At 27.8% G+C, this 18,343-nt stretch overlaps 2 protein-coding genes across 3 annotated transcripts in view; both read right to left on the bottom strand.

Annotated features, from left to right (window-relative positions):
• The window catches only part of LOC130678290 (soluble guanylate cyclase 89Da-like), a 12,711-nt gene extending 10,686 nt beyond the window's left edge, over nt 1–2,025 (bottom strand). The window contains exon 1 of the mRNA XM_057485437.1: nt 1,815–2,025. Within this exon, the coding sequence (XP_057341420.1) occupies nt 1,815–1,856 (42 nt within the window). The 5' untranslated portion in view covers nt 1,857–2,025. The remainder of the gene's footprint in view (nt 1–1,814) is intronic.
• A 4,608-nt stretch (nt 2,026–6,633) lies between these two features.
• LOC130672418 (E3 ubiquitin-protein ligase RMND5A) lies at nt 6,634–12,020 on the bottom strand. Of its 2 annotated transcripts, none has more exons than XM_057477012.1 (6): nt 11,796–12,020; nt 11,404–11,687; nt 10,006–10,442; nt 9,818–9,920; nt 7,080–7,234; nt 6,634–6,997 (listed from the first exon to the last, which is right to left on the bottom strand). In XM_057477012.1, the coding sequence occupies exons 1-6, from the start codon at nt 11,929–11,931 to the stop codon at nt 6,934–6,936; spliced, it is 1,179 nt and encodes a 392-aa protein (XP_057332995.1). In that variant the 5' UTR covers nt 11,932–12,020; the 3' UTR covers nt 6,634–6,933. The 2 variants fall into 2 exon arrangements, with proteins under 2 accessions (XP_057332995.1, XP_057332987.1); XM_057477004.1 differs by having other exon boundaries at nt 6,637–7,015; nt 11,796–12,018.
• Between the last annotated feature and the right edge of the window lie 6,323 nt (nt 12,021–18,343).

The raw sequence follows: 18,343 nt of genomic DNA, 5'->3' as shown, positions 1-18,343 counted from the left end.
GAAAAAAAAAATTTGAGAGCCAAAAGAGAAAATTTTTAGCTATAAAACAAGTTTACAAAACGATTGGCAATGAAAAAAAAAAAATTATACGCCCTATTTGTTTTAAACTTAATGAAAAAATGTGGGGTAAGTTAGTTACTCCAAATAGTACGACCATATCGAAATTTTGACCAAAGAAAAAATTCTCTCATGTTTATTATCTAAGTTATTTTATTGTATATCGGCAAAAATGCTGATGGGTATAATGGACTTCAAAATAAATTTTTTTTTCACATAATCATTTAAAATTTTCCCACAAAATTACAAAGTTTTTTTTTATTTTTTATTCGAACATTACTATTTTTACCCCTTTCCGTGGTAAAATAACATATGGAGCGTAATGCTGAGAGGGGGTAAAAATATCCCACGATCTGGTCACACTGTTTACGATTATACTTTTTTGAATTTTAGTTAACACGAAAAAATTGTTTTTGATCAAATTCTGAAATCTTCGGACTGACCATCTTACCCCAGACTTTTTCTAGCGATTGTATATAAACATTAACACAAAATAATTTTTTTTTTCATTAATAAGTGATGTCTCATTTTGCCCCGTGCTCCTTTACCTTAAAAAAATCGGACCGAAACCAATAACTTTCCTTTTTTTGAAAATTTTCAATTTTCTTAGCGGGAAATTCAAAAATTTTTATAGATAATAAAAAAATGATTTTTTTGACATTTTTATACGTAATTAAAAATATAATTTAAAAATGATTTCTTATTTCTCTTTTACACTGGAAACAAATATCGTATTTTATGACATTTGTTTTTGAAATGCTTCGATAGAAAATTGATTCAATTTATTGTTATTATTTTCACAACTATTATTATTATTATTTTTTTTTCCTTTTTTTCTATAGAGAGTAAGAATGATATTTCGACACAAGATATCATTTATCAAGCTTCACTTCAAAGATGTCAATTACCGGTGTTGGCTACCCGGAAGTATTTTTTTTTTCTATTTATTTTACTTGACCACTCTACCTCTTCTTAACAAATGATTGACATAAACACATGAACAATTAATAGATAGAACATTAACTCTTGAATGAATCAACACAATTTTTTTTTTTTGACAGCTCAATTGTGGTACTGCGTTTAGTCATCAGAAGAATATAAAAAATATATATGAAATCATGATATACATAATCAGCGTCAATTTCATACGATAGTCGACTTGTAATTTTACTCATTTTTTTTTTTTTATTTCTAGTGTAAAAAAAAAAATTTCAATAGAAATTAAAAAAAATTTTTTTCAGTTTAAATTTCGAAATTCGGAAAAATTAATTTGTCTACATTTTATAATTATATACTAAATATTTCAAATATAGTTAAATTTTATTGCAAATGAGAAACGGACAGTCATCTAATAAAAATTCTATTACGGTCAACATTAAGTGGAATTTGAAATTATTTTTGCCGCGGTAACGGTGCAATTTTTTAATTTTTTTTTTCTCTGAAATTACAAATTTTGAAATTTCATTTATTTTTTGATAACAATTTTTTTGTCTTTTTCATAGATTTTGAATTAAACGTGTACTAAAAATATGAATTTTATACAAAAAAAAAAAAAAAAAAATTTCTTAACGCATAATATTTGACTCGACCAATAAAGTTTTGTAAATTTTGAATTGAAAACAAAAATTTCTTTGGGGTGAAAATTTTTTTTTCTACATAAGAAAAAAAAAATATTAATTTTAATTACAATTTTGAATTTGCTCTGATTTTTTTTTGTAAATTAGTGCAACTAATATTTTGCAGAAAAAAATTCTTACCTGAACAAAATGTTGTATACTTTCTAAAAGCATCCCATACATTATGAATGATTGTATTTTTATTTTTAAACAAAAAATACTTAAATTATTTAAAATAAAAATAAAAATAATTTATTGACTGGAAAAATTCACTTCATAATTAAATATAAAAATTTTTAATTTCGAATTTAAATCCTTTTAAAAATTACAAAAAAAATTTATCACAAAATTTTGAAAATGCAATTTTTTTTTTTAATTTTTAAACAAAATAAAATTTTGTCATATTTTATATAAAATTTTTATGATAATCAAAATTTTTTAATTTTTATACAATTTTTGATAAACTTAATTTTTATAAAAATTTTTGATCCGAATTTCGCAGAAATCAAAATTTTGTAAATTTAACACAATTTCGAATGGAAAATTTTTTCTAATATTTTACAAAATTTTAAACAAAATAAAAATTTGTCATATTTTATATAAAATTTTTATGAAAATCAAAATTCTTTAATTTTCACACAATTTTTGATAAACTTAATTTTTATAAAAATTTTTGATCCAAATTTCGCAGAAATCAAAATTTTGTGAATTTAACACAATTTCGACTAAAATTTTTTTTTGAATATTTTACAAAATTTATAACAAAATAAAATTGACTTAATTTTTGAGAAAAAAAAAAAATGTTATTTTTATAAAAAAAAGTCACTGAAATTAATTACTAAAAAAAAAAATGACACGTGAAACACTTGATTGTATCAATAATAATAACGTTAGCGAAGTGTTCAACTGTACGTCTCGTGAGAGACTCTTGTAGTGGATGTAATACTAGAGTTTCATACTCAAAGAATATAACGTGAAGGGAAGAGCAAAGAAAAGCAGCAGAGAAGAGGAGAAAATGTGGAAAGAAGGAGTAGAAGAGGAGAAAAGCGAGCATATGGGGAAGAAAAGTTTTAGGGTGGAAAGGGCACCGATTCTTTGAACACGGCGCAAGGGTAGTTTTATTATTATAATTATTATTGTTATTATCGTGTGTCCAAATAATGCCAAGAAAAGGTGGAGGGAGAAGTAGACAAAAAAGTCAAATCAAAAAGGGGCAGGATAATATTAGGAATAATAAATCAAATGAGAAAAAAAATTCTAATCGCGTGTATACATTTAATTAACTCAATAAAATTAATAAATAATTATATTGATAAATTTTTTAAATAATTTAGTGATTTATTTAATGACTGACATAATGCACAGATTTTTTTTTTCTTTTGGAAATTTAATTTCTCAGATTTGAAATATTTTTGGAAAAAAAATTCTGGCTGCTTAAATGGAAGGCAGATTTACTTAAATTAATTAATTAAAAAAAAATTTGTATTGGAAAATGTTGGACTCTCTGTACAAAATCAATCTTTATTCCGATATATATTTTATTTAATATTTCTCTATACTAAATATTCTCTTCGAAATATTATTTCGAACAGCGTTACATTTAAGCCGTAATATATATTATTTAACTTAGGTTCAAAATGTGTATATGTTTACTTGAGGAAAAGAAGCTAGTATGGATCAAATTTTATGACCTTATGTACTTGGATCGACGAGAGATTGAGGCCCATGTTCCAAGTAAATGCAAGGCAATATGTTTTTCTTCATTTGCACTCATATATATAAATATAAATATATATATTTTGAACTTAGACATCTTTGTTATACAAAAACAGGAGAGGTTGTCAGACCTCAGTGTTAAGTAATATTAAAAGAATAAGTTAGTCTAAGCTAAATCACTCTACGAGTGAAGACATACCCCGCGCGTATTTTAATAGAAAAATAATTTTCATTTGTTTAATAAATTGATTCGTTACATTCACGACTACCATATCTAAATTCCCAACAGAAAAAAATAGTTAAGTGATTGCGGAAATTTTGTTGTTTGAAAGAAAGTTAAAATAAAAGTTATTTTTAAAAAATTTTACAAATTATGAATTGTCATTGTAAAATTAGAAGTAGATGTAGAAGGATCTGTGAAAAAAAAAATTGTTGAAAAAAGGTTGATTATACAAACTTCAAAACGTGACACACTAATAAACTTTTTTTGAATGTTTTTTAAACTTTTGAAAATTCAAAGGATAAATCACTGATTGCCACTACTATTGAAATATAGCAAAAAAAAAGTTCAGAAGAAGTTGAAATTCAAATTTTTCTGGCCGTACATGGAAAAAAATAGATAGGAATAGTTACTGCGCTACACAAGAATGATCGTGAAGTATGTAGAAACTGATCTTTACATGGTACTAGTTCTCGTTATAATAGGAGCTCCCGAGTCGAAATTCAAGAACCGATTTAATCGTAACAGTTTCCAATCGCTTTGATGTTTCATTTACCGCCTAAAAAGACGCCTGTTTTGACCGTGCAAGATGAAACATAAGAATAAGTACGATCAAACCAGGCCTGAAATAATAATAATAATAATAACTATCTTTAAAAATACCTAGCGAGAGTGGGTACGAATCCCACTTAGTTAAATTCTTTTTTTTTTTAATTTTTTATTCGTTTAAAAATATCTCTTTAATAATCTGTAAGAAAATGAACTTCTAAAATTTCATAGAATTTTAATTTTTTTATAAATTTTTACACAATCTCATAAAATAGCTAAAAATTTTATGATATTTCTTATTCGAATTCGGCATTTTTTTTTTTTGTATTGAACTTCATACTATTTTTTTTGTGGTGATCTTAATTTCATTTAAGCGTAAAATTTGAATGATTTTCATAATAGTCCCCTAAATAGTACGTAATTTTTTAAAATTTTGAACGGCCAGCAAAAAAAAATCGTTATGAAAATCAAAGTTTTTATACATTAGTATGAAATTTTATAAAATTCGCTAAACTATTAATAAATCATATCAATTATGATAACAACATTTGAACTAAAAATATTTTTAATTTATTCTATTTATAAATCTCCCTAAAAGTAGTTTATTAAATAATATATTTTACTCCGAATATGAATTACGGAGTCAACCATGATATCATGATCTTAACGTTTTTTTATAAGTTATTTTTTAATATTTCAATAAATATACCATTTGCTCCAATGCGATCACGCACGTAAGTTAGCGCAGTGGATGTCAGCAAGGACTTAGAATCGCTCCAACCAATATCAACTTCCTCCAAAGGTACCAAAATAAATGTTTAAGACTCATTCTATCTGCAGATAGATACACTAGAATTTCTGAACTACAGAACAAGTCTAAAATACCCTACATAAAAGATTACATAGAACAACTATCAAATAAATTTTATGAAAACCAGCTAAATAATAATGAACTAACAAAAAATATTACTAACATTAGAGCATAATACCGATTGACTTCAAACACAAATTACCTTATCAAAATCTCAGAATTTTTCACGGTATAAAATAAATAAATAACCATAAAATTAAAATATCAACGAAACAGACAGGATTATATATTTCTTGTAGAATCAATTTACTTAAATAGGTTTTTTTTTGCCACAAATTTTTCCTATAACAAAAGCATAATCTAAATATAATACCAGACATGTAATAATTATATAAGACTCAACAGAAATGAAGAAATTAAACTTGAATAACGTATGTATCAAAACCGTAGGTTAATCTGAAAAGAAGGAACTACGATAACTATGTAAAAGAAATGGAAAAAAAATTACTTATATATGTTTGTATGTATGTAAATGTTAAAAAGACTGAAATAAATTATATTATTGTTTAAAAAAAAAAGGACTTAGAATCGGATGGATCCGGGTTCGAGACCAGCAGATACCAGGGATTTTTTCATCAACATCACACATACTCGGTCAATCTCAGTAAATATCCTCACCCAATAGATCCTCAAATTTGTCTAGATGAAATTTTTTTTTTTGCGATTTAAAATTATTTTCAAAAATAATTACTGCCCGTAAAATTCTAGGGAACTCAATAAAATTTATTTGGAATGTATTAAATCTTCAATTATAAGATAATTTTTCCTCGGGTTGTTATAAAATGAAAAAAAAAATATTAAAAAATTTATGTGGGTTTCGAACCCACGCTTGCTCGGTACTTTGAAAGATGGTTATTATTATTATTTCAAGCCTGGTTTGATCGTAAAACAGTCAAAAGTGGACAAAACTCCACTAGTTACGATGAAACCAGGCGTGCTATCGTATAGATACTAATGCAGTAGCGATCCGTTTTAATCGTCAAATATGTATCTGAAATGTATAGAAAAAAATACGATCAAAACAGACTTAAAATTTCGACTCGGGAGTGGGTCGTTTTTACATACGACAGAGTACTATTTAACATAGTAACCATTACTAATTTTAATTTTAATTGTTTTCTAGTATATAGCCGTAGTAACGGCCTTTTACACTTCTTGCCTTTATATCGCAACTGCTTTACTTCTCTTTCTGTCTTCATTGTGCGGCTGTGACCCGACTTGTGCTTATACTGTACTGCATCATTACGGTGATGCCCTACAACCTCTCTTGTGCAATGGAGGTGTAGTGGCGTAGGAAAACCACAGAGAAAACCTAGGACAGTTTCCGAAGTCTATTCTCTTACTGGGACCACAATACTTTATTTTTTTGCGTTTATTATGCACTGAAAAAAAAAGCTAAAATTTATCATGTTTAACCCTTAAATTTATATTGTAGAATGAAGCCTATAATATTTCAAATAAATATATCATTAACAAATACCACAAAAATAATATAATTATTATTTATTTTATTTATTATATTCAATTATTAATACACATATTTTTTCTATAAAATTGTATTTTTTCAACACATAAGTTATAAAATTCTCTTGATCTAATTTTAATTAACTTGACTCACTCATTATCTATTATTTCAATAAAACAAAAAAAAAATAATAATTAAACAATATATATTTTTTTATATATAATTTTTTTAATGTCATTAAATAATTAAATTATCAATCAATCAAATAACCATTGGTTTATTTCAGAGAAACTATTAATTGCTGAGGATGTTATTAACTGAAATGATTAATCAATTAATAAATTAATCAGTTAATAAGTTATGTATTTAATTAACTAATTATTTATTAGATTGATTTATTTAAAAGGATAATTGAAGAAGATATCACAGAAATATATAATTAGAAGTAAATGAGCCTTGCATCCTCGGGATTTTGTTCGACTGGGCAGTACGGGCACTTGAGCCTAGAAACAAATTGGTTTCTATTTTTAAAAAGTGATTTCGATATCATTGCACTCTGTATTAACTCTATAATGAACGACATACTTATTCGAATTTGTTAATTTATTTAATGCGTCACGTGATATTACGTGACCACAGACCAATTTCATCGGAGGATTATTTTCAGTACTCTGCTGTCTTAATATTGGGCATGCGAATACTGAATGATAGCGGCTTTGTTTACCCAAATCTATTTCAATCTAGAAAATTAATTTATTAATTAGTAATTCGTTAATAATAACAAGCAACCTGCAGTCACTACGTGACTGCCCAAATATCACTACTAAATTTATAAAATACGCAACAAAAAAGGATTTCTTGCCGTAAAAAATTTTAATTTGCACCAAGAAATTTTATGCATTATCAATTAAATAAAAAAATTGTCTTGGAGCGAGAAAAGATTTTTTTGGTCAAGAAATAATTCCTTGCACCAAGTAATTTTTTCTAGTTCTAAATAATTTTTTGTTTTCAATTCACAATGCAAAAATTTTTTTGGGGTAAGTAAAAATTTTCTTTAGGCGAGTAAAGATTTTTTGTGTTAATGAATCCTTTTTTTTTCTATGCACACTTTTTTGGCTTTGAGAAGCTTCATAAAACCAAAAGGGAGTAGAAAAATCTGTCATTTTGGAATAAGTAACACGATATAAATAATATAGTTATAAATTCAGTGACATTCAGTCATATTTAGTGACAGAATAATTAAAGTATTAATTTATTTAAAGAAAATAAATACGATCGTCTTTTTTCCCGCGTAATTTAAATGTAATTCGAATGATATAGATAAATCTATTTATCTCAATACTTGGCAATTAAAAAGAGTTTAAACTATGAAAAGGCACACATTCAAGTCAAGACTTATCTAATGATACCGAATTTCAATAACATTAACTAACTCTATCATATAGATATGGCGGGAACAAAATTTTTCTTATTCCCTTAATAATATAGATAATAACAATAATAATTGGACCTAGATAAGCAATAACGAATCATCCGGAAAAAATCGATATTTGTACCAAATGATTTTTTAGAAACTAAAGAATTTTTTTTTAGTACTCTCCCATATACAGGAAAAACTCCGTAATGTGACTCTCGGTGTTACTCTCTCTAAATTTAACGAGATTATCTCTCTAATGTTAACAATCTTGTCTCCCACTTTTTTTTGCGCGACTGATGAAAGAAAAGATTAGCGGTGGGCAATCTAAATCTTCTCACGTCCACCTATATCATTTTATAAAATTGAATCCTAACCTGAAAATGTGTCCCATTTTTTCGCACACCTCGAACACGAAACGAATTTTATTTATTATGTAAAACTAATTTTTTCGATCAAGTCAAGAAGAATTGTCGATATTGTACCGTCAAAAAATATTTCTTTTGGATTTCCCAAATTTTTTTTTTGTACACTACGCATTTTATCGCGCAGATCTGCGTACGTCAGACACAAGTACAGTCGAATTCCATTAACTCGAACAGTTAGACTACGAAGGAGCGGAAATTTCCTGGAAATTCCGATTTATCGAATGCCCCTTCTCCTTTAAAAAGTAAACTACAGCGCATACGATTTTATATCTACATGTATTATGCATAGATAAATATACAAAGATACATGCAAGTTTTTAGCATCGGGTAGGAGACAGAGTAGCTCGTAGTAGCCCTGATAGCCACACTTTGCTCAGCAAGTTCTGCAGTGACTCATTTTTCTATTTTTTTCTATTTTTTAAGCTTACTGGTTCAATTGACCCCACTCTCCCCTACTCACATCTCTACTCAAGGAAAATAGTTATAACTCTACTTATTTACTTCTTTACCCAGCTTCAACTCTACGCATCAAATATTTTTCAACTCAGCTTCATAGAATTCGATTGTTTTGGTATGCTAGGGACGACAGAATTTATTAACATTACGAAATGATCATGTACAGGAGTATTAACATACGGAGATTTATGAGACTGAGGGGAAGTTCCGAGTTAATGGAATTCTACTGTAAATTTTTTTTTTTTTTTTAAGCAAATTATCTAAATTTTAAAATAATTACGAATAATTGTTATCCTACTAGACTTGAATAAATAATCAAAGTACAATTTTTTTTTGTTCCTCAGTTTTACCATCAGTCAAAAAATTTTTTTTCTGAATAAGGTTAAAAAAATCAAAATTTAAGGGCATTCTCCGACAGGGCTCCGATAGAGCCCCCCACTTTTTTAAAATATTCAATGACCTTGAACTTTCATAACAGTATTAAAATTTTATTAATTAATTTTAAAAAAATTGAAGCATTAATTGAAAAAAGGACAACGCAGTTACAATTTTGTCGAAGTATAAATTTTTTAAAAAAATTACTCACAGTTAAAATCAATAAGGACTTAAACGAAATTTATTAAACAAATTTTCGCCTATAAAATTTGACATTCCAAATTTTAAAATCGACATGAAAATTTTGCTGAAATTTATTTTCAAAATTTTGTTTGACTCTTATAATTGATATCAACTGTAAATAATTTTTTTTAAAATCTATGTCTCGGCGAAATTGTAACTGCGTTGCTCTTTTTTAAATTAATGCTTAAACTTTTTTTTAATTAATTATCAAAGTTTTAATACAGTCATTACAATTGAGTCATTGAATATTTTAAAAAAGTGGGGGGCACTGTTTAAGAATGGCCTTAATTAAAAACTTTTAATAATTTTTTGTATCCTAAATTTCTCTTGAGATTTGAAGAGACTTTTGAAGAGACCTAAAATTTAAAAAATATTAAATAATAAAAAATTAATAATAATATAAATACCGGAAGTTCATCTTTCCCATTCCATATGTTGGTAACTTGTCTTTGCTGCATTACTTGTTTTATATTTAATAATGCCGGCAGTGCAGTACATCCCGCATTCACACTATTAAATAATTAATTAATTAGATTAATAATTATAAGTAATTAATAATACTAATTATAAAAAATAATTATTAAAATAAATTTACCAAACAGACAGAGGACTGTCGACACTCAATCCCAGTAGAGTACAGGCTTCTTTAGTAAAAACATCATGAATATCAAGCCAAAGATTTGGATCCAGTAGATGACTGTAAGGTGACGATTGTATACCGTTGGGTAAATATAGAAGTGTTCCCATCAAAGACTGAACTTCTTTCTCGTGACGTGACACAAATTGGGTTAAATTTTTTCTCGCGTACATTACAGCTTCCGCTTGACTACTCGGCCCTTGCTGGACCAGTCTTATGAATTGCAACCGATGTAATTTAAATTCGAGTGATGAATTTTGGGCGAGCAACGCCTCCCGGTGATTTTTAGCCCATTCTAATGCTGGTTCGAGATTACGCTGCTTTAGACAGTCCAGAATTTTATTCAATTCGGTGAATGGTTCTTTCTTGCTGTCATCAGTCTTTATTCCTGTCTCCTATTAAATTTTATTTTATTAATAATTTTAGATAAATTTCGTGAGGAGAGTCAATACATATATTAGAAGAAAAAATTCCTGCCAAATGACTTTGACCTGTCTCCCGAAACGATTGGAAATTTATTAGAAATTAATAGAATTTATATTGGAATCGACCAGAACACTACTTTTTTTATGAGCTTGACATTGAAATAAAAATAACTAGAGAACAATAAGAAATTTCGAAAAATTTTATCAGAGGTAATTTGTTTGGCATAAAATTGTCTATGAAAAAGTTCCTATGACATTTTGTGAAAAGTCTAATAGTTTCGCCGGGAATGTAAAAAGAACTCGGATATAAATAAAACAAAAATTAATTATAATTATAATTAATTTCTGTTTTATTGTAAAATTTGTTTTGTTATGAATTCGAAATAATGTTGAATTCAAAAATTTTTGATGAATAATTAAGTATATCGAGTTAATTAATAAGTTAGACTAATAATTTTTTTTTCTGTTATGAATTCATTAATTATTTTTTTCCTCCTATTCAGCCCTCTGTAACTTCGTTGCTGTTGAGTTTAGGAAAAAAATGGACATAGACAATTTTGTAGAGAATTAAATTTCCTATTCGATAGCCGAAAGCAAAATTTTAAAAAAAATTTTCTTCTTGTAGTTATTTTAAAAATTAAAAAAAAAAAAAATTTTACAATGTTATTTAAATGGGAAAGGAGGCCCCCCTTTGCGCCAGCTCAATTTTTGAGATATTGAGCTTAAACTTTAGAATTTTTTTTTTATATTGAAGAAACTGTTACGATACGTTTAATCGAAAAAAAAAAACTTATTTTGACACAGTCTAATCTATACTTAGTAAAATTTAGTAAATATAGATATAAAAATACATGAGTGGTCGGGTACTAGTTCCCTGACCCTGATCAGGTACTGGGTCTCTTACCATACCTACAAATAAAAATAAACTTACAGAAGCTAATTCTTCAGCAATATCCAACATTCCTTGGCGATAAAAATGCTGACAAATAACTTGATTAAGTAATTGGGTTTTTTCAGCACCATTGAATACATCTTCGCGACTAGTACTGGCAAAATCAGCGATGAAATTTCTATCAATCGCTTTACCAACTTTTGAAACAGCGCTATGTGCTTCGCGATGGTCTGTTGCTAAACGGTGTACAGTATCGCGTACTTTTGTTACCGATTGTTTCAATAATTCGATTTGTTTTGGTGTAAGTTCTTGGTCAGCTGGTGCTGTGAAAAAAAAAATAATAATAATAAATACAATAAGTAGAGTAGGATGTAAATGAATGACGTACGTTCTTTGTTTGTTTGATGAGATATTAAAAAAAATATACTTACCTTGATCTAATTCACGCTTGAACGTCTCGATTTCATTTATCAGATCGCGTAGGACAGCATTCGCTTGATCATTTATGTCCGTAAATTTTAATAAAACTTTATCGAGCTCACGTTCGACTGTATTACAAGCCTCCATTATTATTGTTTTGTCATTTTCTCAATGTTTTTTCTGGGGTTTTTTTTTGTAGTAACGGAATCGAGGTGGGGGTTAGAGAGAGCGATAGTTGGAACTTGAAGTTGGCTGCGGAAATAATTTATCTGACAGAGTAAGAAACATTTAGATATTTTTTTATTGAGGTTACGAGAATATTTCTTATAAGAAATTGCTTAGAGCGCTACGGAGATTTTTGTAGTGGCGCGAAAAGATTTGAAAATTTAAAAAATGGATGTATAATAAGTTGGAGTCTAGGAAATAATTCGAGAGAATAATTCTAGAAAATTTTCCAGAATATAATTCTATAAAATAGAGTCGCGGTTCTCTATGATAATTTAAAATGAAGCTCTTACTATCAATTGAAAATAAATAAGTCTTAAAAATATACAAGAGATGGCGGTGGTCTATAAGAACTAGCAATTTATTATTACTACGGTTGTATAGTCAGGTTCTATTGGTAACTGAACGTAGATATATTTCGTTCTACCCTGATAGCCACCTTTCCACAAGTTAACTTCAAGCTACCCTAAGGGACAGTTTTTCAAACCGAGTTTATTTTTATCCGGGTTTTTATTAATGTTGCCAGTATAGGGGAGGGTGGGGCAGAGCGGCCCCCCTAAGCCAATTATTATTTTTTCTGGCTTTCAACCATAAGATCACTTTACTTTTGTCCTATTTCGAACAAATTTATGGACATTTTGCCAAAATTCTGAAAATTTTTTTTTTTTTGTGGGGCAGAGCGGCCCCCCTTCAAAAAGTGATAAAAAAAATTTTTTTTTCGTTTTTTTTTTTTTAAATTGTTTTCATCATTAAGAATGTATTTCTTTCTCTTGACAACTATTTTTGGTTTTATATTACTCAAAAAAAATTTTTTAAAGCGTAAAAAATCGTTCACTCTCGATTACCTTAATTACTAATTGTTATTTAATAAAAAAAAAATCAATTCTATAATTTTACTTTATTTCAAAAATTTATCAACTAAAAAAAAAAATTTAATTTTTATAAATTTTTAGTGACCAAATTTGCCTCTTACATAGAGAAACGGCCGAAAAATATGAAAAAATAATTTTTTCGGAAGTTTCGGCTGGTCCATTTTGCCCCAGGTGTTATGCGTAGGGCTTGAAATGTGGAATTATAATAATTTTTTTTTAATTTGACGATAAAAATATGAAAAAATCACTTTTTTTTAATTTTGGGCTTGTCCATTTTGCCCCAAATGTCATGCGTAGGGGTAAAAATGCGCACACATATCGGATTTATAGTAATTAGTCGAAAAAAAAAAAATTTTTTTTTTGGTCAAAATTTCAGGGGGGCCGCTCTGCCCCATGGGGGCCGCTCTGCCCCACCCTCCCCTATCTATTAGACTGATTCAAAAAAATCGACTATTTTTTTTTCTTCATTATATCGAAAATATTGTTGGAAATGTCGAAAAAAAAAATACTGTAAAAATTTGAGCTCTTAATATTAATATTAACAGCTGCCGCATCGCAATTTTCTATTTCCCGTTTAATCAACATGGGAAAATTTATTTTTTAAGCTTTGGAATTTTGTAGCTCACGGTGGGACTAATACTTTTAAATGTTCAAGACATATTCTTACGGGAAATTTGACGCTCTACAAAAAAGGTCTCTTATAATTTTTCGATATTTTTATTTTTTCAAAAGTTATTCGAAGTTGAAGTTAGATTGACGATAAATTTTTACACTTTTTAAATTTTTTGACGCAACCATCAACTTTATCGGAAAATTTTATAGGACATTTTTTTTAGGACATTTTATTTCCTATAACTTATGTCGGAGAAAATTTCTGATATTTCTCTCAAGTCGTAAGCTATTTGCGATTGACTAAAAATTTAATATAATTAATTTTAAGCAACAAAATTTAGGTTATTTAAGAAAATTTTCAGTTAATTGCAAATAACTTACGACTTGTGAGAAATATCGAAAATTTCCTCGGAGATAAGTTATAGGAAATGAAATGTCCTACAAAAAATGTCCTATAAAATTTTCCGATAAAGTTGATGGTTGCGTCAAAATATTTAAAAAATGTAAAAATTTATCGTCAATCTAACTTTAACTTCGTATAACTTTTGAAGAAATAAAAATATCGAAAAGTTATAAGAGACCTTTTTTGTAGAGCGTCAAATTTCCCGTAAGAATATGTCTTGAACATTTAAAAGTATTAGTCCCACCGTGAGCTACAAAATTCCAAAGCTTAAAAAATAAATTTTCCCATGTTATTTAAACGGGAAATAGAAAATTGCAATGCGGCAGGTGTTTATATTAATATTAAGAGCTCAAATTTTCACAGTATTTTTTTTTCGTCATTTCCAACAATATTTTCAATATAATGAAAAAAAAAATTAGTCGATTTTTTTGAATCAGTCTAATAATTATATATTAATAATAAATAGATATACCAGCAATGATATTTAAAATCCAGATAAAAATAAACTCGGTTTGAAAAACTGGCCCTAATAGCCACTTTAGCTTGAAATTGACTATAATTTGACATTGAAATTGCCTGAAATTTGCTGCCCGAATTTGCCGAAAATTTGACAGCAAAAGTTGTAAAGAAAAATTTGTGGTTTATTTTTTTCTCAATTTAGAGGTAAATTTTTACTATATAAAAAAAAGTCAGTACTGTTCGTTTCTACCATTTCAGAATGTAAGCAAATTTATGCATAAAATTGTCTACAATTTTACAGTAAAAAATCACTTTACAAATTTTTAAGTCAAATTAACAATAAATTGATGTAAAAATTTGTCTGAAAATTGACAAAATTTTTTCTCGTCCCCCTGGTGAAAATTTTCCTGACTTTTCTCTGAATAATTCTGAAAAAGTCTTCAGAACTTTAGAACTGAGTTTTTCAGAGAAAATTCCGAAAAATTTCCACCAGGGCAACTTTTGAAGTGAATTTGCATTCTAATTCGTGCAGTAAATTTACGTCAAATTGTATAACAAGTTGCATACAAATTGTCGTTAAAAACGGAAAAATTCGGAGTTGACGGAAATTTGACGAAAAATTCAAGGAAACTTTTGTAAAGAAAACTTTTGCTAAAGCAAACTGTGCTATTAGGGTACTGCCGTATTCTAAAGCCAACTTAAAGAAAAGTGTTGGAGAGCAAGCAGTTACCTTTAAGTTGACAGTAAATTATCTGTAACTTAAATTCAATTTGACTACAAGTGTTACTGTCAGACAATGACGTTAAGTTGATTGAAAGTTTCACTTCAAATTGACGGCAAGATTTTCTGTTAAATTGCATTCAGATGACGGCAGTAGATTTGCATTTGTTTAATATCGATTTCAGACTATTAAATTTTATTTGCGTAAATGACAGTTCTGACTTTGTGATTAAATGTCAATACTTGATGATCTCAATCGATTTATATATTGTGATAAAATTGTTATGAATAAACTAATATTTTGTATTTTATAACAAAATTAATTGTTTTTTATTTAATTAACTATTTCTTTACCTATCTCCACCTCTTTTACATCTCCTACAGGTGTCATACCATCACCTACAAAATTTTTTATCGTGGTGAAATAATATTTATACATAAGCATTTACATGCCCCCGTGTAATTATTAATTTTTAAAATTATTATTGTTAGATACACTTATCCAAAAAATTAAAAGAACAAAAAAATTTTATAAATTTTTTAGTGATTTTTTAAAGGCTAAATTTTCGTGATGTATCATTGTCTGTACAATATACATTCTAAAGATGGTAGGGATTTCAAACAGTTAGAGTTTATTCATAAATGAAACTTGGTAGTATTTTTTTCTGGTAGTTATTATATCATGGTAGATTTCGTCATTGGTACAGATTTTGAGATAGTAGATATTTTATTGGAGCGGAAATTTTCTAGGTAGGTATGATGCGGCTGACTTCATTTGGGTAGAGTTTTATTTTTGGTAGGGTCGCTTATGGCTGAGTCGTATACCTGCCATATAAATTACTTATATCTATTAAAAAATATTTATTTTTGAAAATTTGCATACTTTATGTTATTTTTTATAACTTTTGTACACTCAATTGCAAGGTCCGGATAGATATCCAGTGTTAGAGACATAAACACACACAGAAAACTTAATCCGCGGTGTAGTAGAACACGTGGAAAAAGTTTAACTATGGATATTTAAGGTGTAAGCACTTGGAACAATGAAAAATGTGGTGAGCCTGAATATAGACAATTACCAAAATATTTGTTAAATACAAAATATGATGTTTAAGAAATGATTTCTTAAATACTAAGAAATATTTTTAAATGCTAAGAAATCCTTCTACACGGAAAGAAAATTATGGGAAGTTTTCCTATGCATTATGGGAATGGTTCCCATAATGTTATGGGAACCATCCCTATAATATGATAAATTTTTTTTTTGCACATTAGTGTAGAAATTTCCCAAAATTTAAATTTTCTTGAATGTTTTGTGCTGACAAAAAATTCTTATTAAAAATTTTAATGTTTTTTTGCCAAATTCAATTTTTTTTTTCAATGTTTGAATTTTTGTTTTTATCTATAATAATATTTCTGTGTATTGTAGAAGTGATTACCACACTTCTTTAAATTAATTTTTTCATGATAATATGGGAACCATTCCCATAATATTATAGGAATGGTTCCTATAATAGTATGGGAACTATTCCCATAATATTATGGGAATGATTCCCATAATGGTATACGAATCATTCCAATTGCATTATGGGAATCATTCCAATTGCATTATGGGAATCATTCCCATAATATTATGGGAATGGTTCCTATAATTTATGGGAATGGTTCCTATAAATTATAGGAACCATTCCAATAAATTAAAGGAATGATTCCCATAATATTATAGAAAGTATTCCTATAAATTATAGGAACCATTCCTATAATTATAGGAACCATTCCTATAGTGTTATGGGTATCATTCCCATAATTATAGGAACTATTCCTATAATTATGGGAATCATTCCTATAATTATAGGAACCATTCCCATAATTTATGGTCGTAATTCCTATGATGGTATAGGAAAAAATTTCACAAAATTATGGGAACCGCTGCCATAATTTTCTTTCCGTGTATCAGTAAATTGCATTTTTTTATCACTATCGAATGACCCGAAAAATGAGATTATAAACACGGGCCATTAAACTACTCTAATTGCTTTATTGTTGAGTCACCTTGATAGTAGACCAAAATAGTTTTTTTTTTTTTTTTTTTTTTTTTTTTTTTTTTTTTTTTTTTTTTTTTTATAGACGCCCAGTTAAAAAATATCAGTCAATATTTTTCTGATTCTCTAAATTCGCACAGTCAATAAAGTCACCTAATATGAAACGAAAATGGTTAACAGGCATTTTATTTATATTTTACTTGGAAATCTCAAATAGATTTGTAGAAATGTGTCAAAGTCAGTGTAAAACTTATATATATAAACCATATACAGAACGTATTAAATATTTAGTAAGATTGCCAGACGACACGAAGTTATGTGAGCTTGCACTTATTGGTACTCATTCATCGATGTCCTACGGCGTTGATGAAACACATTATCGAACCCAAGATTTGAATCTTGCACAGCAATTAAAATATGGAATTCGTGTTTTGGATATTGGTGTATGTCCACAAATAAGCTTATTTAAAATTTGCCGTAATAATGCTGAATGTGAAATTCGATTTGATCAACTACTATTCGAAGTTGATGAGTTTCTTGATGAAAATCCAGGTGAATTTATAATTATATTTATACGCGAAGTTTATCCCCCGGCATTTAATGTATCCAAAAGCAATTGTGATATTACTGATTTTTATATCGACTTCATCGACGGTGGACGCCGTATTGTCACAAATTGGAAAGCTGAGGACACTATTGGACAATATCGTGGGAAAATATTATTAGCAGGTTTTGATGATTCATTTAGAGGATGTACTTTTGATATTCGTAATAATTGTAAGCTTCAAAGTGATTATTACATGAAAACTAAAAATGATATTTATAATACCGATGATAAATGGAAGAATATTATTGCCTTGATTGATCACAGCCATTCTTATAGTTATCGCTGTTACATCAACGATATAAGTTTTTATAATGGTATCAATAGTCGCCGTGTTATTGCCAAAGACGGTGGTTATTACTGTAATAATGTATGTGCCAGTCCACTAAATCATTTAATGGCGACTTACTTTTATAGGCCTCTGAATGTTTTGAGTATCGTTATAGCTGACTTTGTAACGCAAGAATTGATTGACAAGATTAATGACAAAAATTTTATCAATCAATCATGGCGTCACTGATGACAATTACAACTCGCCGGAATTAAAACCCATGTATTTAAATTTATTAATTATTAGTTTGATTTAAACTCATTTTTAAAAATAAATGTTACTGCCCTGTTT

The sequence above is a fragment of the Microplitis mediator genome, chromosome 1 (assembly GCF_029852145.1).
Source record: "Microplitis mediator isolate UGA2020A chromosome 1, iyMicMedi2.1, whole genome shotgun sequence".
Lineage (NCBI taxonomy): Eukaryota > Metazoa > Arthropoda > Insecta > Hymenoptera > Braconidae > Microplitis > Microplitis mediator.
This window is presented reverse-complemented; position numbering and strand designations above follow the sequence as displayed.

What these genes read in the sequence shown, in the direction of transcription:
- LOC130672418 (XM_057477004.1), bottom strand. Translation starts at nt 11,931, where the DNA reads ATGGAGGCTTGTAATACAGTCGAACGTGAGCTCGATAAAGTTTTATTA. An exon ending in TTGCTGAAGAATTAGCTTCT is followed by an intron (nt 10,443 to 11,403) that starts GTAAGTTTATTT and finishes AAAATTTAATAG; the next exon opens with GAGACAGGAATAAAGACTGA. An exon ending in GACAGTCCTCTGTCTGTTTG is followed by an intron (nt 9,921 to 10,005) that starts GTAAATTTATTT and finishes ATTATTTAATAG; the next exon opens with TGTGAATGCGGGATGTACTG.